Source organism: Cheilinus undulatus, linkage group 23, assembly GCF_018320785.1.
Source record: "Cheilinus undulatus linkage group 23, ASM1832078v1, whole genome shotgun sequence".
Lineage (NCBI taxonomy): Eukaryota > Metazoa > Chordata > Actinopteri > Labriformes > Labridae > Cheilinus > Cheilinus undulatus.
Window position 1 is genome coordinate 4,839,198 of NC_054887.1, and position 19,930 is coordinate 4,859,127.

Below are 19,930 nucleotides of genomic sequence, written 5' to 3' on the forward strand. Positions count from 1 at the left end.
TAGGACAGGGGTCATGAACTGCATTTGCACAAGAGCCAGAGTTTTCTTGACAGACATTGTCATTGCCAAACATTGAAATAATATTTTGGTCTGGTTAGTGTATTCTTGTAAAAATATTGTGCTTTAACAGAACTTTGAGCCTTTTAAGATCAGCACAATCATCTATACTGCAGCCAGCTACAAGGGGGTGATTGAGATATTTTAACTACATATTTCTGGACCTCTCATGATGTCCATTACTGAGTTTGATACTGATATGATAAGTCATGATTGGCCAAAAACACATGGAGAAAACAGATTTTCAGTGTAGATTCTCAGAAAGCTTTAATCAAGATAAGACTGGCAAGTATATTTTTACCATGCCAACAATAAAAAAATATATACTAGGGTCCTTCTTGTTTGAGAAGTTGCTGGGTTAAAGGTTTTATTTCAACTGAAAACAAACAAGTGGCATGCTGGGGTGCAAATGGCCTAATGGCCAAGTCAGCGGCTCCTTTCCTGCATGTCTCCACCCCACTCTCTCATTTCTTTTTCTAACCTCCAATTCCCACATGCAGCGACCGCGCCATGATCTGCTGGCGAATACTACTGCGGGGAAAATCACTCCCTCTCTAGTCTATCAGAGCAATTCCACTCCCCACGCTCCAGTCCAGCAGCGGCGCGTCCCTAGAGCATCACTCCGCTCCACTTCTTTTGAAATACACTGCAGGTCTATTTTCAGCGCCGGCCGCCACCAAACCGCATCAATACCTGTCGATCAGAAAGCTCCAAACAGGAAGTCACAAGCGTGGAATATCCAGTTCTTTTAAAATACAACACAATGCACTGACTCCAGATCATAAATCATCACTATATCAACATTACGTCTCATCCCACAGCGAGGGCAAAGGGTCACTGAGAGGTCAGTGGGTCACAGAGCTACAACGGCGCCATTGATTGATTGAAGAATTTTACATAAAACCACAGATCCTTTAAGCAAACATTAACCTTTTAACTTCCTAATGTACTCACCCAATGGCAGCAGCAATGAAATCATGGACTGGTTGATAAATAACCTCTAAAGGTAAAATAGTCTGCTGCTGACATACTATTCCTGCGTGAACTCGCCGTTCTCCCATGATCTCTGCCGGCTGTCAGGGCTGTGCGCCATGGTGTAGCGCTCCACTGGGCGAGGTCGCTCGTCTTTGGTCAGGCAAACCCACGGCACTTTGGTGCACGGTGCAGTCGTCCTATGTGGAAATTGCAGGTTCTTCTATCCACAGCCCTCCTCTATAAATAAAAACATAAAAGACCAAAAATATATCTTTAAAGATAAGACATTCTACATTTTAGTCCTCTCAAATTTGATAATCTTCCAAGGGCCGGATGGAGGCTGTGAGGGGCTAGATGTGGGCCCCAGACTGCAAGTTGATGATCATTGCTATAGGAGGTTTGTTTTTTTACTTGTAAAGATTATTCTGGATAGATGACCATAAACAAGGCTCCTGCAGATGCTTTAAATTTGACTTTTTAAATTTAAGTACATACAAATTCTTAAAGTCTTAAATTTAACAAGGAACTTAGACTTAGTTGTGTCTTCATCCATTCTTCTTTTGAACCTACATTTATTTGACTTTAATCATTCTTTTTTGAGCATATGTTTATTGCATACATCATAATAAGTATCACTAAACTGTTTATTGTCAGAAAAATACATTAAATGTGCCAGAAATCATCAAATTTCAGTGTTTATAACCAAAAAATCTCTTTGTCCTGTATCAGTTGGCACTACATTAACAGGGCATTACACCTTTAGCTCAGTTGGTAGGGCAGGCAGCCATAAACAGAGGCTATAGTCCTTGACACACTGGTGCTTGTCTTTGCCCATTCTCTCTCTTCATATTTCCTATCTCTCCTCAGCTGTCCTGTCAAAATAAGCCCAAAAAAAATCTTGAAAACAGTACATTAAACCAGATAATTCACTCTGTCTGGTGTACCGAGAAAGCTCATATGCCTTTCATCTTTGGCCATTTGCCACACAAAATATGGTATTATTTTTGTCAGCTCAGGTCTCCAAAAAGGTCTTAAAAGTCTTAATTTAGGTTGTTAAGAGTGTGGAGGAACCCTAATGTGACATGCAGTTAAATACATAAATTATAGTGTTTTGTTGAACTCCTAGCTGTCAACAAGGATGTTCAAATCAACCCAGGACAACCACACAGTTCACTGAGCAAAAACAAAAGAAAAGTAGTCGTGAAAAAAGAGCTGAAATATTTAGGTGTGTTTTTCAGCTTAATATAAGGAATTCATCTGAGGAGCAAAATATCAAAAGTAAACACTTTATGAAAGAAAAGAGACACTGTGTTCTCCTTTCTGCTCATGTTTTTCTCTAACTGTAGCATGAAGGTTGAATCAAGGACAAGAAATGCAGCACTGTTTTCTTGGTGCGACCCAGTTTCACTCACAAACAAAAATCTGAGTGAAAGTGCCGGCCTCAACTACACCAGTGAATCCTAAAAGTGGTGAAAATGGAGAGACAGGAAGGATTAGGAGACGAATACATGAGCCCGTTGTGGACGCGCTGACATGGAGTCCGTGATGTTTTGTCTTTGTGGCGTCGAGGCTGCTGTGTGTCAGCGTTCATTATCTCCAGCCTGTAGCATGAAGGTTGAATCAAGGACAAGAAATGCAGCACTGTTTTCTTGGTGCGACCCAGTTTCACTCACAAACAAAAATCTGAGTGAAAGTGCCGGCCTCAACTACACCAGTGAATCCTAAAAGTGGTGAAAATGGAGAGACAGGAAGGATTAGGAGACGAATACATGAGCCCGTTGTGGACGCGCTGACATGGAGTCCGTGATGTTTTGTCTTTGTGGCGTCGAGGCTGCTGTGTGTCAGCGTTCATTATCTCCAGCCTGGCTGATAGGTGTTGCTGGCTGAACTCAGAATCTCCCATCAGTACTTCAACTCCAGATCTGCTTGGCTGGAGGCTGCCCACCCCAAAAACACTCCTCCTCCTGTGTCTGATCCCTTTCAGACAGAAGATTTTGCTGAGTCTTGGGTTGAGTCCCAAGGGCCTGCTGAACCCGTTGATCCCTGAGTTGACCAGTGGCAGTGATCCACTGACTGTCTGGATGTACTTCGAGGCCAGTTATTTTACTGAGCATTTCATGAAACAGAGTTTTATCTCTTCTGACTGCTCTACAAAGATCAGTAGCCCCACTAGATTAGATGGTTTTTTAGGTGTAATTGTTATAATACTGTTAGGCACCCACTTTAAGATTATAAAGCTGATTTTGCTCCTTATTCCCTCTTCAGACAAAAGTGGGTGAAGTCTTGGTGGTTCTTATTATCCTGCAAGATTTCCTGGTAGAGTATGTTGGGTTATATGAGTGATTTTACTTCCTTCAATCTGCTTGTAAGAATGTGGCTGCACAACTTACAAGTCTTGAATAATGAACCATGCATGTTCAGCTTATATGATCTGATATCCTGCTCTGTGCACGTACAGTACAGCCACTCTTCATGCCATTTCCACATTTGAAGGTCTTTTTTTTGTCCTTTGTGACTTTTCGGTCAAAAAAGCACAGTTTTTGTCCTCCATGTTGTCCACCATGTTTCCTCTTTTGAAGGCTCAGGAACAAAACTGCTGAAAGAAATGTTGTGGTGGTCATTTGTTACACAGGTTGTACAGTCGTTGTAGAGGTTTATAGCTATGGGAATTTTCTTATTTTATTGTAGGGATTGACTTTGGTCTGTATTGGTACCCCTTTATGCCTTCAACAGCTGTTGGGGTCTAAGTTTTAGTGCACAATCCATAAATTTGGCCCACTTCAAGAGTGTACAAAGGACACTTGTCTTAAGGTTTAGCACCCAGATTAACCCAGAATTTAAAGCTGACTGGTTTTATTTTGGTGAGTTATGGTGTCATTCAGAAATAGCCATCAACTTAATTCCTCTGAAGGTGATTTCTGGCAAGCTGTCGATACAAAGAAAGAGTTTGTCTCTTTCAGGAAAAGTGTAAGGAATAACGGTCGACCCTGCAGAAATGTTAAGATTTGATTTTTCCATCTTTTTTGTGAGTTTCACTGACTGACGTTACTGTGTGTTTTCTATTTCAGCGGCGTCGTACACAGACAGTTCGGACGATGAGACGTCTCCTCGGGACAAACAGCAGAAGAACTCCAAGGGCAACGGAGACTTCTGCATCAAGAACATCAAACAGGCCGACTTCGGACGCAGAGAGATCGAGATCGCAGAGCAAGGTTAGCCAAAGTACAGTTGGTGTGACCTAAAGGGTCTGGTTCCTTAGCCCAGTTTATAGTGCCGGCGGGTTAGAAGACAGCAGAAGAAGAGGAATGTACAGAATGGCATTATTAAGAGGATAATTCAACCCTCATACTATGGAGAAATTGTTTCTTTTTTTCGGTTGAGTTTGTTTTTTTGCATGTATTGATTTTAGGAGGTATCTCAGTGTTTTATTCCCACAGATCAGGGTTTTCCATCTCTTCATATACATCATAATTGCAGCACAAATGGACTAATACAAACATGACGGCATGCTCCATTAAAAGGGTGTTAGTCTGCCTCCTCCACACTGCTGGGTGGCCATATGTCCCCTGCCACTGTAAGTGACAAACACCATTTAAGAACCAACCCGTGAACCCACACTCTTCACATCATTCTCCAGTGACTTCAGTGAACATACAGAGAGCCTCAGCTGCACCCTGCAGGCTACATTCACACACACCACTTAGCATCACTAACTCCTTCCGCTCAGTGAGTCACTGGATTTGTTTTGAAGTATTTGAAGGATTTAACTACAGGAATTCCTCAGTCATGACGTTGATTCGTCCTTAGACTTACACATCTGTTGGTGTTTTTTTTTTTTTTTTTTTTTTTTCTTTCAGAAATGCCTGCTCTGATGGCTCTGAGGAAGCGAGCGCAAGGGGAGAAACCCCTCGCTGGTGCCAAGGTGGTGGGCTGCACCCACATCACTGCCCAGACTGCTGTGAGTGGAGAAAAACACTAACAGCCAAAGTATGATGCAGTCTCATCCAGAAGCTGCAGAAAAATCACATCTTACTTTCATCTCCTTCTCTTAGGTGCTGATGGAAACTCTGTCAGCTCTGGGTGCTCAGTGCAGATGGGCCGCCTGCAACATTTACTCCACCCAGAACGAAGTGGCAGCTGCCCTGGCGGAGGGAGGTGAGACTAGCCTGGGGGTTTCCTTTCTGTTACAGCTGCCCCTTTATCCTCTCCTGTCTCCAACATTCAGATCATCATGCTCCCCTGTTGCAGATGTCCTACTTCCTGTCTGAATGCTTTACTTCTCTCTCTAGGTTTCAGTGTATTTGCATGGAAAGGGGAGTCAGAGGACGACTTCTGGTGGTGTATCGATCGCTGTGTAAACGTGGAGGGCTGGCAACCTAACATGGTAGCACACCCACAGTCTAAATAAAGCTTACACTTCGGAAATTCTTTTGCATCCTGCTTGTGGTCCAAACGCTTGCTATTTTTAACTGACACTACTTCTTTTTATAAATGCAGCATATTTATTTTTACAGAAGTGCAAGATGGAAATATGTCCAAAAATACACTTTTTCATGCCTTGCATTTGTGAGACATCCAGGATTTAACTAAAGGAAGTAGATGATATTGTTTTTGAATGGAATAATTTAAAAACTAGGTACAGATGGTCTCGTTCTGGGAGTTTTTGATAAATTCTCAGTCTCCTCCCTTCACTCTGCTTGTGTGTCTCTTTAAACTGTTGCAGATCCTGGATGACGGTGGAGATCTGACTCATTGGATCTATAAAAAATACCCCAACATGTTCAAGAAGATCAAGGGCATTGTAGAGGAGAGTGTCACCGGTGTCCACAGGTGGGCCTCACAGAATCAGTCATCCTCATCTCTGTTTTCAGCCATGATTTTTTTAAGAAAATGTGAAATTGCTTCAAAAAAGTTCTCTTTATTGTAAATAAGAATATCCTGAAAAATGTCCTCAAAAACAAACCAAAAAAAAAAAAAACAAGCAAAAGACATGTGTGCATATTTGCACACTGACTCTGATGTGGTAACATCGCCATCTAGTGGTGAAATTGTTGCATTCATTTACAGATTGCTGTGATTGCACCAATGCAGCACTGCTGCAAGCACAGGAGGAGAATGATAAGCAGATCAGTAAAAACAGCTTTAACAAATGCAACACTTGTGCAGCCCCTGTGCATTTTAAATCAGATGTCCTGTGCATGCTCAATGTTGCCTAGCAACGCTGTTTTGGGACTATGTGCATGATGTTAAGAGCTGAAGGAGAAGATGATCCTTTACTCCTTTACTGCAGTGGTTGTTCAACCTTTTTTCCTTGGAACCCCCACCCCACCCAAGTGTATTTAGAAAAACTGTGCTCCCCCATACAGCAAAAGTCACACATTGCTGCGAAAAATCAGCAGCAATTTTCATTGTTTCATTAGTAAAACCTTTTAGAAAATAGGCCTACACGTGATGTTTTTACCAAACGATCTTCACAAAAATTAATACACTATTTAAAGACGTAGTGAACACTTTTACATTTTTTCTCAGCTGTAGACTGAACTCTCTGACTTGAACAATGATAAAACACAAACACTGATACAAATCTGCATTTTCTAGCTTTTAATTAGCCCAAACGGACATCTGCTTTGAAAAATCTTTTCTGAAAAGACGCAGCTTTTATATAAAGGTAGAACGTTACCACCTCTAACTTTAGCATTCAGAGACCACTCCCATCCCCTTCTGCTCCTGCACTGCCTCGGCTCTGAGACCTCCAGCTTTAGTAACGCCGATGCAGGAGCCAACGGCCCAAACAGGTGGTGCTCAGGACCACCACGGTCCATCACCACGATACAGCCGGCTTCAGGGGAAAAGTCCTCCACCTCTAAAGATCGCTCAGAGGCAGCAGTGCTGTGGGACTCTGTGTCACTCCTGCCTTATCTGGAAAACCCTGTCCTTTTCTCCCTCCCTCCTCTCAGTACCAAACTGCCTATTTTTTGTGCGTTTTTCAAAAGTCTGAAGTGGGCAGAGTAAGCTCTGAGCTGGGGGCTTTACCTCCACTGTAAGAAGTGTTTTATTATGATTTAGTTCCTCTATCGACAGTCCTAGAGCAGCATTAGACTCAATATTTCATAGATTTTTTTTGGTCAGTAAATGTACTATTGTTAGTGGTTCATACTCCTAATATTCCTGATTTTCCCTCTCTGAAACCTTCACTATCCACTGTCTTGGTTCTCCAAATAAAGGCAACAAACTCCAAAATTTATCTTCAGAAATAAACAATAATACCAAACTTTTGTATGCAATGAATGAAATAGTTTTTCCTTATCAGCATCAGATGTAGGTTAAACAGCCCCTTCGCTCCCTGCTATGTTAGAGAGCAGACTTTTCCTATGTACAGACAGTTTTTCTGTCTTTGCCATCAAGCAGAAATACAGCCCATGATCCTTTGGCCAGCAGTCAGGCTGTTGATTTGGCGTAATGTTATTTTTACTGAGTATTGTTGACATTTCGTTCAGTGGCAGTATCAGCCGGGACAGGTGTCTGTGGAGCATCAGACCCCTCAGCTGAGGCACCATTGCTTACATGTCTGGTCTAGAACAGGACTGTCCAGGAGAGGTGAACATGTTTTACTCCCGTTTCCCTCCCAACAATGACCAGTGAGTTCACTCAGACTCGTATGGAGAGACAAAAGGCACAGTGCACAGTCGTTAGAGCACCTTTCATCCATTAAAGCCATAAGCTGTGGAGAGGACAGTTATTAGCATTTGGACGTGTGCTGAAATTCTAACTGAGCATCAGAATGAGGAAAAAAAGTTGTTTGCTGTCTGGAAGGCTTTTATGCTTCTTTGAATATCAAGTTCTGACTTTAAGTTTCACCAGAAATCAAGATCCATCAGACAGGCTACATTTTTCCAGTCTTCTGTTATAATTTGATGAGCCTGTTTGAAGTGAATTTTTCTGTTCTTGAATAACTCTTCTTCGCCACAAGCTCTGGTTTAACCGCGATCTTCTCAACCATGCCTAAATGCATTGGTTGCTGCCATGTGATTGATAAGACGTTTGCACTAATGAGCAATTGAACAGTGATTGGTAAGAGTAGTCTGTTTACCTTTAATCAGTTTAACGTTTAAGCGTTAACATCCGTGTCAGCACGACACAGACGTCTGTTTCATTTATAATCTAATCAAGCTCCCTCTATCCCCCTGTGGCTCCAGGATGGTATTTATATCTAAAGACTGAAAGATGAGTGAGGAACACGGCGGTACTTTAGAGATTTGAAAAATGTCAACCATTAATAACAGCTTTCAACTCATTACAGACATTTACACCAGACTGACTTCAATTATAATTTCCGACCCCTTTTTTCCTTTTTACATCCCCTTTGTGTTATTTACTTCTGACTTTTTGAAATTAGAAACTGCTGTAACAAAATTTTTTTTGTATTTTTTTTGTTAGGTTTCTTCATTCTTTAGTATTTGTTTGATTGCTCCTCCAATAAAGCAATATTGCAGGAAAAAATTGCAATTAGATTATTTTCACAAATTGTTCAGCCCTAGTCAGAACCATCGTTACAAGTATATAAAATCAAGCACCTAACCATGCAGTAGTATAACTGTGAATTATGTTATTAAAAAGTCGAAGTGTTCAGAAACAACAGCAACTCGGCAACAACTGCCTAAAAATTGCCAACACCCTGTGATTCCATAGCTGAAGATTTCTGAACTTCCACTGGCATTAATGTGAGCACTAAAGCTGTGCAGCGGGAGCTTCATGAAGGAGTTTCCATGGCCAAGCAGCTGCATTTAAGCCTCACATTTATATACAGATAAATTACAGTCCCTGTTGTTGTTGTAATGGTCAGGCAGCTGAATACTTTTGTCTATATTGTGTGTGAAAATGAACTCACTAAAAAAAGAAATAGGTACCAAAAAAAAACCACCCAGTACTCATTGATAAATGATGATTCCAAAATGCATGGTTTAAAACTTGTGGAAAAACATAGATATTTTTCTTTATCAAAAGCTCAAAGTTAAAGCTTTTTATTTATTGTGTTCAGGTTGTACCAGCTGTCCAAGGCAGGAAAACTGTGCGTCCCTGCCATGAACGTCAACGACTCGGTGACCAAGCAGAAGTTTGACAACCTCTACTGCTGCAGGGAGTCCATCTTAGATGGGTATGTAACCGTCTCCTGTTTAAGCCTCATTAGGAATCAGATATTACTTTTATTTTAGCTTGTTATTTAAAGGCACGTTTACCCTCCTCTCCACTACTTTGCATATGTAAAAGGCTGCCTGTGAAATAGCTGCGTTTCTGTCCTCAGCTTGAAGAGGACCACTGATGTCATGTTTGGAGGCAAACAGGTGGTGGTGTGTGGATACGGAGAGGTGAGGCTGACATTTTCACTGAGTTATTTAAACTCCCACACAGAGCTCATTCACACAGGTACCTAAATGTTAGAGCTCCTGCTGAGTAAAACAGGTCAGGGGGATTTAAAGTAGTACTAGCAGACAGAAGCATTCTTTGCAAATGTCAACCAGCATTCATAAACAAAAGTCCACTATCACTACTAAACTGTGTAAGAAACATTCATGACATCTTTGTACTCTGCTTTTTTATACAGAAATATTTTAATGCATTGTTTGTTTAAAGACAGCAGAAGTTCCTCCTATTTTAGGGCAACATAAAAATGCTTAAATTAAAAAAAACACAAATCTTTTGATCATTTTAAGACATTTTACAATGGTGAGTTTCTCTAGAGCAATGACTCAACCAGTGGTTCTGTTCTTGGCGTCAGGAAAAGGTGTAAAATTCGGTGGAAACTTCATCTCATAAAAAAATTAAAATTGCAAATCAGACACAAGTTTTGTGATTTTGGGGTAGAAAGATTTCAAACAACTATTGGAGCACAGATGGCCCAGTGGTTTAGGTGCATCCCATGTAGGTTCACAGCCCGGGGTTCAAGCCCAGCCTGTGGATCCTTTCATGCATGTCTGTCCCGCACTCTTTCATCCCGGTTTCTGACTCTATCCACCATCTACCATCCATCTCTATCAATAAAGATTTCAGATGCCTAAAAGTTTATCTTTAAAAAAAACATTAATTGAAACCGTCATTCAGCTGTCTACACAGAATAGGCTTCCTTTAATACTGCGTCAAGTGTAGCATCCTAAAGCCTGTTTCAGAGTGGACGCGTGAGACTTGATCGCGACATGGCTTGATTTTTAGTTTGCATGTGAACAAGTCAGGGCTTTCAGACTGCCTGCATGTGAGCTGTGTCTCCATGCTGCTCAGGTGCAGAGAATTAAAAAGGTCGAGGTCTCACCTGTTTTTCTTACGTGCTAGGAGCAGTTATGGACTGAAACGAATGGGAAAATGATAAATGGAGAGCCATATTTTCCACATATCTTGTCCACATCGGTAGAGTATGTTGATTAGGGCCATGTGCTTAAAAGCGCCTGTTTCGTTAAATCGTTCTCCAAACTTCTACAATTAGTGAGGCTTTCTGTTTTGACACAAGTACATGTCACAGGAACGATAAACACAGCATTAGTGCACTTCTGGTTTCTGCTTTTCAGAGTTAAAGCCTGCTCAGCATTTCTTTGGAGAATAGTTCTCTATACACTTATACCAGGGGTTTTCACACTTTATTTGCACAAGGTGCACCTCAGGCTGGCGACACACTACAGGACTTTAATCCCCATTTGTGGCAAGTTTTGCCTCCCCGACAATTGTGGCGGCATATCTCAACTGCAGCCTTGTCGCAAACGATTATTTGTCTGAATAGTCTGTGTGGTGTCAACACGATTCCAGACTCTGAATGGTAGGTCGTAGTGACGGAGTAACCTCTAGAACCAATGAAAGCAAGAAGACCGGGTACTGTCACCAGCCCGATCATATGTACTTTCACTGCCCACAACCTTAAACACAAACTGTAGCTTAATTCCAGCCAGGATTTGATCTTGAGTCTTTCCCCTGTTTTCTGATTTTTGCTTCACCTGTGACACAGGCCTTCTGTGGGGAGACAGCAAGAGGGTATCGACAGACATCTGTGTTTTTTTCTGAAGTCACGTGATCACTGAGGTCGTCCAGTGATATGACAGTCTGGCTGTGTTGTCTAGTGTGTGCGTTCAGACGATTAAAGATGAAAAATCGTTAGAAACTGTCCTCATTTCTTAAGTCTCCCACTTTTAAAACCAGTTCAGGTTTAAAAATTGTCCAGTGTGCCAAAATCTAAAGGCACTATATATTCATATCCATGCAAAATAGCCTCTTTAACTCATGTTACAGTTCCTTTATATCAGTGGTTCTCAGCTGGTCCAGCCTCTGCACCCACCAGTTTCATTGACAAATCGGGACCAAATTTAAAAAAGAAATAAACAAAAAAAAAAAGAAAAAAAAGTTTATTTTATGAATAATTTTGCAGTTTGAATATTTTAATAGAACAAAATGTATGGCTGCAAAAAAGGGACAATAAACATGTTTTACACCCCATTTCCCCATGATTAAAGTTTATCTTATTTAAAAAAAAATGTAGAAATGATCTCATCTTGTGAGAAGCAAAGTTGTTTTTGTAAGAACAGGAGACAAATTAGTTCAAATATTGAGAAAGCATTTACATTTCCCCATTTTTATGATGAAACACAATAATGTATGATGCATGTCCACTGGAGTCTGCAGTACTGCCACCATTTTTTTTCCCCCCAGACGCTGGTCGCGACCCACTGGAAACAGCTTCGCAACCCACTTTTGGGTCCCGACCCACCAGTTGAGAACCACTGCTTTTGATGTTGCATAGTTGTAGTGATAACATGTTTGTGCAAATTCTCCCGGCACACCTTAGCTTGCCCAAAAGCACACAAGTGTGCCTTTCCACACCATTTGAGAACCACTGACGTTCACGATACGCTGAATCAAGTCATTTGTAGGGCGGTTTATTGAAGTAAAACTTATAAAGAATGACAGGGCTTTGATAGCAGGGAGATGTGGCTTACAAGCAGCAAACTCTCAGCTAGTGTGAATGCCACAAAGGCAGGCGCCAGAGTAGCACAGCAAAACACACAGCACCAGCAACTCCAACTGCTGTGACTTAAAAATGCATATAATCAACAGTTACAGGGTAACAATCACAGAGTATACATCTCTGAAAGTCAGTCTTTACACTTGTTTTACTGCCAAAAACAATACACAGTATTTCTCAATCTTTAATTTGAGTGTTTTAACCGACTGTGAGGGCAAAGCAGTGCATGATTTCTACCCTATTGTTATTTTTATCCCTGCCACTTGTGTAGATGTAGAGAAAAACAAGGAAAGGGCATCCACAAGGTGGAGATTTGTTGGTTAATTTAACTTTTTTCACTAAATTGTTTTACAAAATAGAGCTAGTGGTGCATATTTGATGTCTGTATCTGTGACTGTAATGTTCTCTGATAGCAATGTGCTGAATAGTTTTTCCTCTATTTATGCACCTAAATTGTGGAATGAGCTACCTCTTGAAATCAGAACGTCTCCCACCTTACCTACTTTTAAATCACGTCTTAAAACTTATTTTTATTCCTTGGCTTTTAACTCAGCATGAGAGTTGTGTGATCTCCTGTGTCTTTTATCTGTTTTTTATTTGCCCTGCTGTGTGTGTTTCTTTTTAATGTTTATAGTCCCTGTGAAGTTTTTTTAATGTATTTTATGATGTTTTTTATGTTCACTGTGGTTTTATGTTTTTATTTGTTTTAGTCACTGTGCAGCACTTTGGTAAATGTAATGTTTTGTAAAATGTGCTGTATAAATAAAGTGGATTGGATAGGATTGGATAATAAAACAAAACACAGACCCGTTAAAAAAAGCACCATACTTCTATAGCTCCACCTTCAAAATAAAATCCCTTGATTTCACAACATTTACAAGATGATCTAAGACTCACAAAGGAGATGAATAATTATTTAATAGATTCAGTGTGGACAATGAGCATCAGATGCTGCGTGATGCAGAGGGACATCTGTTGTCATGGGCTGTTAGGACATGCTGTTATAAACGAAAACCGCAACAATAAGATTAGATATAAATAAGAGATGAATAAATAATGTTGAAGAACTAAGGCAATATGTACGAAACGTGTATTATCGAGCAGAAGGAATTGTATGAACAGGGTGTATTAAAAGTTTTAGTATTTAGTTTTTATCACATGAGATTCTGATTGAACTCAACCAGATCAGATGTCAGTTTTTATTTAATTCTCTGGCTCTTCTGGCCCCTTCAGAGTTAAAAAATCTAAATAAACACAATAACACATCACAGGATTGATGAAAGTTTATTTTGGATAATTTACCTTATGGTGAAGTTGTCAGGAAGCGTTTTTGCAGTGAGACATCCATGTCTCATTTGCTGCAGTATGTTCTGTGAGCTAATATTTGTCTGCCGCCCTCAGGTTGGAAAAGGCTGCTGCGCTGCCCTCAAAGCGATGGGCTCCATCGTCTACGTCACAGAGATCGACCCCATCTGTGCCTTGCAGGCGTGGTAAGACTCTGCTTATTGAGTTTCTCATAACTTCTCTGCCTGAGCTGACACAGCGTTACTCTCACGCCCTTTGTTGTCTTTGGTTGCAGCATGGACGGCTTCAGACTCGTGAAACTGAACGAAGTCATCAGACAAGTGGACATCGTCATCACCTGCACAGGTCAGCACAGACAACCTCTCTTTCCATTTCTGCCACTAAGAAGAGTCTTTTTGGCACCTGATGTAGATTTAATAACAAACTCTGCACCGGAATGACTAGATTGCTGACTAATCATCTCTCAGCAGTGCTCAGATTTGTCTCATCAGCTTTCGTGCTGGGACATAATCCACGACCAACAGCGCATAAATAAAATTTGGAAGGTGAAAGACATGAAACGGACAGTCAGCCTCACTCTTGTGTCCATGTTCTTTCAGGATGACTGGACAGATATTCAGTCAATGCCGTCAGACTCTGACAGTTACTAATCAGCTCAGCAGCCAGGGAGTTGTCCCGAACTCTTAATTGGAGCAGAGAATCACTCATCTGTCTGCTTCACTGCTTAACGCTGCTGGCAGGTCTGAAACACGGCTCTCTTTAAGGGAGGCTGCAATCGGACAGAAAAGATAATAAGAGGATAAGTTAGAAGAAGGGGGATTGGATTTGGGCAGGATTTTCCTAATGAAGTTGCTGTAAAATAAATAGATTGTGACGGGGATTAGCTATAATAAGATCATGCAACATTAATACATCTTGCTGCATTAAGGTCAGGTCATTAGAGGTCTTTCTGCAAAATTCAGAAAACTTGTTCCTACACTTTGATGAGGAGTTAGTGCTGTCAGTGGGTTTTAAAGTAAGTAAGGTACGTTGAGAAACTCTGCAGAAGTGTGTTCATTTTGTTTAAGCAAAACTTAATCTCATTGGTAGTTTGCTAAGATGTTATCAAACAATGCCTGGAGTGGAGCTATCTAGTGATGCACCGATTTGGAAAATCAGGGCTGATGCTTTTGATGTTTAATACAGTTTTGCCAATACCAATGTTTTTTCATTTACTGTGTTTGCGCTGTTGCACTGTGCTCGAGAACTTTATCGTCCTCATCAAAATAGTGGCCCTAGTATGGAGATCTAATATTGTAGCAATGCAGAAAAGTGAAACGGATACTAATTGTTTAAATACTTTGCCAACAGCCTCTAATAGTGGCTGCCTCTGTGTGTAAAAGTTGTTTCAGGGCTTTTACCAAGGGGATCACGTCAGCAGCTGACGAATCTGAGGCACTGACTTCCCTTTTTAGCTGTTGGAATTGAGAGAGCATCATGACAAAGTTCGGGTTATCCCCACTGCTGTGCGGTTAAAGTTTAGGGGGGTTTGCAGTCTGAGGCATGTTGTGAACATTTGTTTTTGTTCCAAGAGGCTTTGCATCATGTCAAACCTACTATTGCGTCAGGTCAAGGCATTCTGCTGCAGGCTCTTTCCCAACTGCACATGCAAAGCCTGCAAGTGCAAGTAGGCAAGGGGAGATTGTTTAAAGTGCCCCACTCTTTCAGCCAATCACAGCCACATCCAAGACGCTGGCAGAAAGAGTCATGATGAGCAGCCAGCTGGAGAGTATAGGGTCAGTTTATTTTCTGGCAAATTAATTTCCTGGTTGAAACCAGACTCAAAAAACGAAAGGAACTCTTGTTATTCTGTATTTTCGTTTTTGACCACAAATGGAAAAACAAGTTGTTTTTGGCGGCAGTATTATAATAGATCGATTGATTGATTGATCTGTCTGTCTATCTATCTATCTATCTATCTATGAGAATAAAAGATAAAATATTACAGTCCATTAAATTGCCAGTACATTTATAATTTGCATTATTTATCATACATTGTATATAGAGCATTTTGGCCAGTTCTAATACTGTAAAACACAATGGATGGCTCTTGTTTTGACAGAGGCTTTTATTTGTGATCAGTGGGTCACATGACTTCCTTTCCCTAAAGTATTCAGAACTGAAAAAGACAAAAATTAGACCCTTTATTAAAATGTTATCTGTTTTTCCATTTTTGTGACGAAAATGAAAAAATGGAAAAACTGCTTGTTTTTTAATAACTACCGAGTACTCAGGGTTTAAAAAATAAAATAATAAGATCTGGGGCAGTACTAATGTCTAAAAAAATCTAATTGAATGGGCATGATGCTCTTAAACAGGATGACCATCACCCAATGCTGATGTTACACCCATGTATTGGTGCATCATTAGAACTAGCTGATATACATGATATAACCTGATCGAGCTCAGGAAAGCAGCTGCATGCTGTCAGAATGGACCAGGACCACGTCTCTGAAGCAGTGTTGAGATGGAACCCACCTGGAAAGAAAAACACAAGACAGGGCAAAATGAACCTGCCTTAGATAACCTTGCAAAGCAGATAGATTGGCCAGATTCCATGTCTGTCATCGGATAAATCCATCTGGCAAAGCTACTCAACTGCAGCATCATTTGAAAAGCAGGAGGTGGAAGATGCATGGTTTAATTAAAGCCACTGCAATTCATTATACAATGGCAGCTGGTTAAGAGAGATGTATGGATCCAGCAATAGAAGCAGATTTATCAGAACTGGGCGACATTTTTTTATTTAAAGATGAAGAACCAGACTGAAAACTTGCCAGTACTTTTCTTCTGACTGGCTTCAGCAATATTCACCCACTGACTAAAGAATTGTATATTTACATTAAAACTGCTGCTTATTGATGACGTTTGCACCTGTGGACACCTTCTATGTTAAATGTTTGATGTTTGCTTGACCTGTGATGAATGTGAAAGACCAACAGAATGCAACATGTATCCCCTAGTATGGAATTTAACGTCTGTAACTTCAGAACTGAAAACAACAAACCCATAACTTGGGAAAAGGCACACTATACTAAACAGAAATTGGCTCAAATGAAAGGAGATGGTTGCAGCTTTATGCTCCAGAGGCTAAAAAAAGGATTAAACTCGAAGTTTGCAATTTTACCAATCTGCTGCTAAGTTTTGTTTTAAAAGGAATCCACTTTTACTGCTTAAATAAAACCGTCCTATTAGAGGCAGGAAGTTAAAGACACACAGGCTGGAAGGAAGAACACTCAAATTAAATCAGTCTTTCTGAATTAATTAACGAGTCTAAAAGGAGAGATAAGGCATAATTAAGTGGATAAAGCATCAGTCCCAAGGTTCCCTACATCAGTTCACTGTTTGACTTCTTATTCTCTGTCATTTTCTTTCTGTTATCTCATATTTGTGCGTTCTTTTTTGGTTGCTTAGTTTGTATCTTTCTTTCCCTGAACATGTCTCTCCTATCAGGCAATAAGAACGTGGTTGTGAGAGAGAACCTGGACCGCATGAAGAACGGCTGCATCGTCTGCAACATGGGACACTCCAACACCGAGATCGATGTGGTGAGTAGCATGTATGCACACAAAGGCCTGGATATCAAGATGCAACATGGCAAACCAGGACAAGTGATTTAAAGCAGCGAATTAGACACAAAGGGTTCACCGAGAGATGTGACAACATGTGTAACATCCCCCTGTTTGAACACAAGCTGCCTAAGCTCAGGTGTTTTTGGAGTTGTCATGCTTACTATCAGCTATGTTTCAGACCATCACTATTTGATGCTGCTGCAGAAAGGAAAAATAGCACCACAATAAGGGGGATAATGACTCTCTGATTGTGATTTCCTCTCTATAAAACAGCAGGACAGAAGTGCTCAGAATAGAAAAATGATGGGAGCAGATTGGAAGGATTATTTTAATCTGTCAGAATGAGTATTAGAGGAAGGAGGGAGTTCAGACACCCGTGGAAGTTGTGACTCACTTCGTAAAGTTCCCCAGTCCTGGAAAAGACCAAGCAAGCTGAGCCAGCTCTTACTGTCACGATGACACACCGGCAGCCACTCTGCAGAAATAAAGACTGGAAGGAGTCATGACAAAACGCTAACTTTTGATGCTTTGATCCTGTAGGCGAGCCTGCGGACTCCTGAGCTGACCTGGGAGAGGGTGCGCTCTCAGGTGGACCACGTCATCTGGCCTGACGGCAAGAGGATAGTGCTACTGGCTGAGGTATAAACACGCATGCACTGGATAACACAGATATGAGATTTTAGCCCTAAAGAAATACTTACAACTAACCACAGCTCAATATGCATGTCAAAATTTCAAAATTAGTACGTAATAACAAAAAAGGACGATAACTTAAGATAAGTAAATAACAAAATTAGCCCATCATCCCATAAGAGAATTAGCTCTGACAACCTTGAATACAAATATCACAGGTAGAAACCAGATTTGAGCTCTTGTGAAAAGTCGAAACAGCCTTAGAGGTGTTTGACAGGGTCAGACAGACAACCAGGCAGCCCGTCAGCGCCTGCTGCTGCTGTTTGATCCTCAGAGTTTAACCACATCAGTGGATCCGCTCCTCCATCCTCACCTCTCACGCCTCCATCATCACGCTCCGTTCCAACAAGTCCCATCAAATAGAGTTGTACTCAGGAAAGAAATTTATTTGAAGTTAAAAACATAATTCAGTATTTTTTTAAATGTATTTTTAAGTGTTTATGCTTTAACTTGATAGGACAGTGGGTAGAGAAAGAAGTCAGTGAGATAGTGTTGAATGAATGCAGAATGCAGTGACATGCAGGAGAGGAGGCTCAGGCCAGGCTTTAACACCCTACCTGGAGACTATAGCCTCTATACTAGGGCGCGACCTCCCGCTCAGACTGGACATCCCTATAGTTCATTATTTCTGAGATTAAGAAAGATTACATAACTTTTTTTATTATCTTGCTTTTAAAAGGGATCCATATTTCTATTACTAAAAAGTTGACCATCATGTGAAATGTAAATAAAAACTGAATGTGATGATTTGCACAACATTAATACCTCATATTTGATTGAAAATAAGACAACATATTAAGTAAAACTGTGAAATTTCTCCGGTCCACCTTGAATTTGATTTGAATAACATGCTTGTGTTGCTTATTTAATCAAAACATTGAACCAAATTCTGCATGAATAACAGAATGATAAAACAGTCCAGGTGATAAACTGACTTCTCTGCAGGGTTGCCTTTTTACCCACTAAAAATTTTAGCACTTCATGAGATTTGGAATAAGAAAAAGGAGACCCTGAACTGTCAAACAAATGAAGACTTACATCAGACAAGAATGGGAAACATGACTGTTTTACATTTATAGAAACTAGTCCCTTCAGTTCCCAAATGCTTTAGAGCCGTGTTTTTCAACCAAAGAGTCAAAATGTTGAAAAATACCTTTGCAATAGCCACAATCTAAGTGGTGAAAAGTTGCAAAAATGGGTAAAAGTGGCAATTAAAATGAGTTAAAGGTGGCAAAAATGACCAAAAGGTGTAAACACACGGCACAAATGAGTGAAAAGTGACTAAAACAAGCAAAAAGCAGCAAAAAAATGTTGGGGGAAATGGGTTAAAAGTGTCATTTAGTGGCAAAATACAGTTTAAATGAGTTAAAAGGGGGAAAAAGCCAAAAGAGAGGGAACAATTGCAAAAAGAGGCAAAAACTGGTGAAAAAGGGCAAGAACTGAATAAAAGTGGCAAAAATGGGTGGGAAGTGAGAAAAAATGAGATAAAGGTGGAAAAAAATTTTTAAAAAGCAGCAAAAACATGGCAAAATGAGTGGAAAATGATTTAAAAAACAACAAAAAAGGTAAAGAAAATGGCTTAAAAGTTGGCTTAAAGCAGTAAAAAGGGTTACAAAATGGAAAAAAAGGGGAAAATTTTTAAACCAGGGGCAATGGAAATATACTGACAGAAATTACTGGTTTACTATTAAAGCCAGCTGTATAATTGTGGAAACAGATTAATGTGATTTGCAATGCATAATTTCTGAAGTCAAAGTTTCCCCCATTTAATGATTTTCTGGGTGAATAAGGCAATGTTCACACTGCAGTCAAAAGTGACCTGAATCTGATTCTTTTTTGCTCATGTGTGAGTCATATCCGATTTTTTTCTGACAGTGTGAACAGCACATTCACATTGAATCTGACCTTTTCGGATCAGATTCATATCTGATCTTTTGGAATTGGACTGCAATGTGAATAGGGAAACAAAAAAATCTGAGAAAAATCAGACTCAAGTATTAAGACCTGCAGTGTGAATGTAGCCTCATATTTCAAATTGAGACTTAAAAGAGCCACGAATCATCACAAAAGAGCCACATGTGGCTCAAGAGCCACGCTTTAGGGACTTGTTAGAAGAAGAAGTGATCCTACAGAGAGGTAAACATTACCCACTTTCAGGGGACTTTTAATGTTTTAACAATAGAAATAACATATTTAATTCAATTAAGACCAACTGTGTACAGTAGTGAACCTGGAAACGTAAGTGTATTGAGTTCATCTCAACATAATCAGAGTGAATGGACTGGGACTT

The 19,930-nt window shown here is 40.3% G+C and overlaps 1 protein-coding gene across 1 annotated transcript in view; it reads left to right on the forward strand.

The window, feature by feature from the left end:
- The window catches only part of ahcyl2b (adenosylhomocysteinase like 2b), an 84,315-nt gene that overhangs the window by 52,034 nt on the left and 12,351 nt on the right, over positions 1-19,930 (forward strand). Inside the window, exons 3-13 of the mRNA XM_041780593.1 lie at positions 4,101-4,244; positions 4,890-4,990; positions 5,085-5,187; positions 5,322-5,416; positions 5,756-5,862; positions 9,071-9,187; positions 9,335-9,398; positions 13,433-13,521; positions 13,611-13,681; positions 16,829-16,923; positions 17,488-17,586. Coding sequence (XP_041636527.1) covers positions 4,101-4,244; positions 4,890-4,990; positions 5,085-5,187; positions 5,322-5,416; positions 5,756-5,862; positions 9,071-9,187; positions 9,335-9,398; positions 13,433-13,521; positions 13,611-13,681; positions 16,829-16,923; positions 17,488-17,586 — 1,085 coding nt within the window. The remainder of the gene's footprint in view (positions 1-4,100; positions 4,245-4,889; positions 4,991-5,084; positions 5,188-5,321; positions 5,417-5,755; positions 5,863-9,070; positions 9,188-9,334; positions 9,399-13,432; positions 13,522-13,610; positions 13,682-16,828; positions 16,924-17,487; positions 17,587-19,930) is intronic.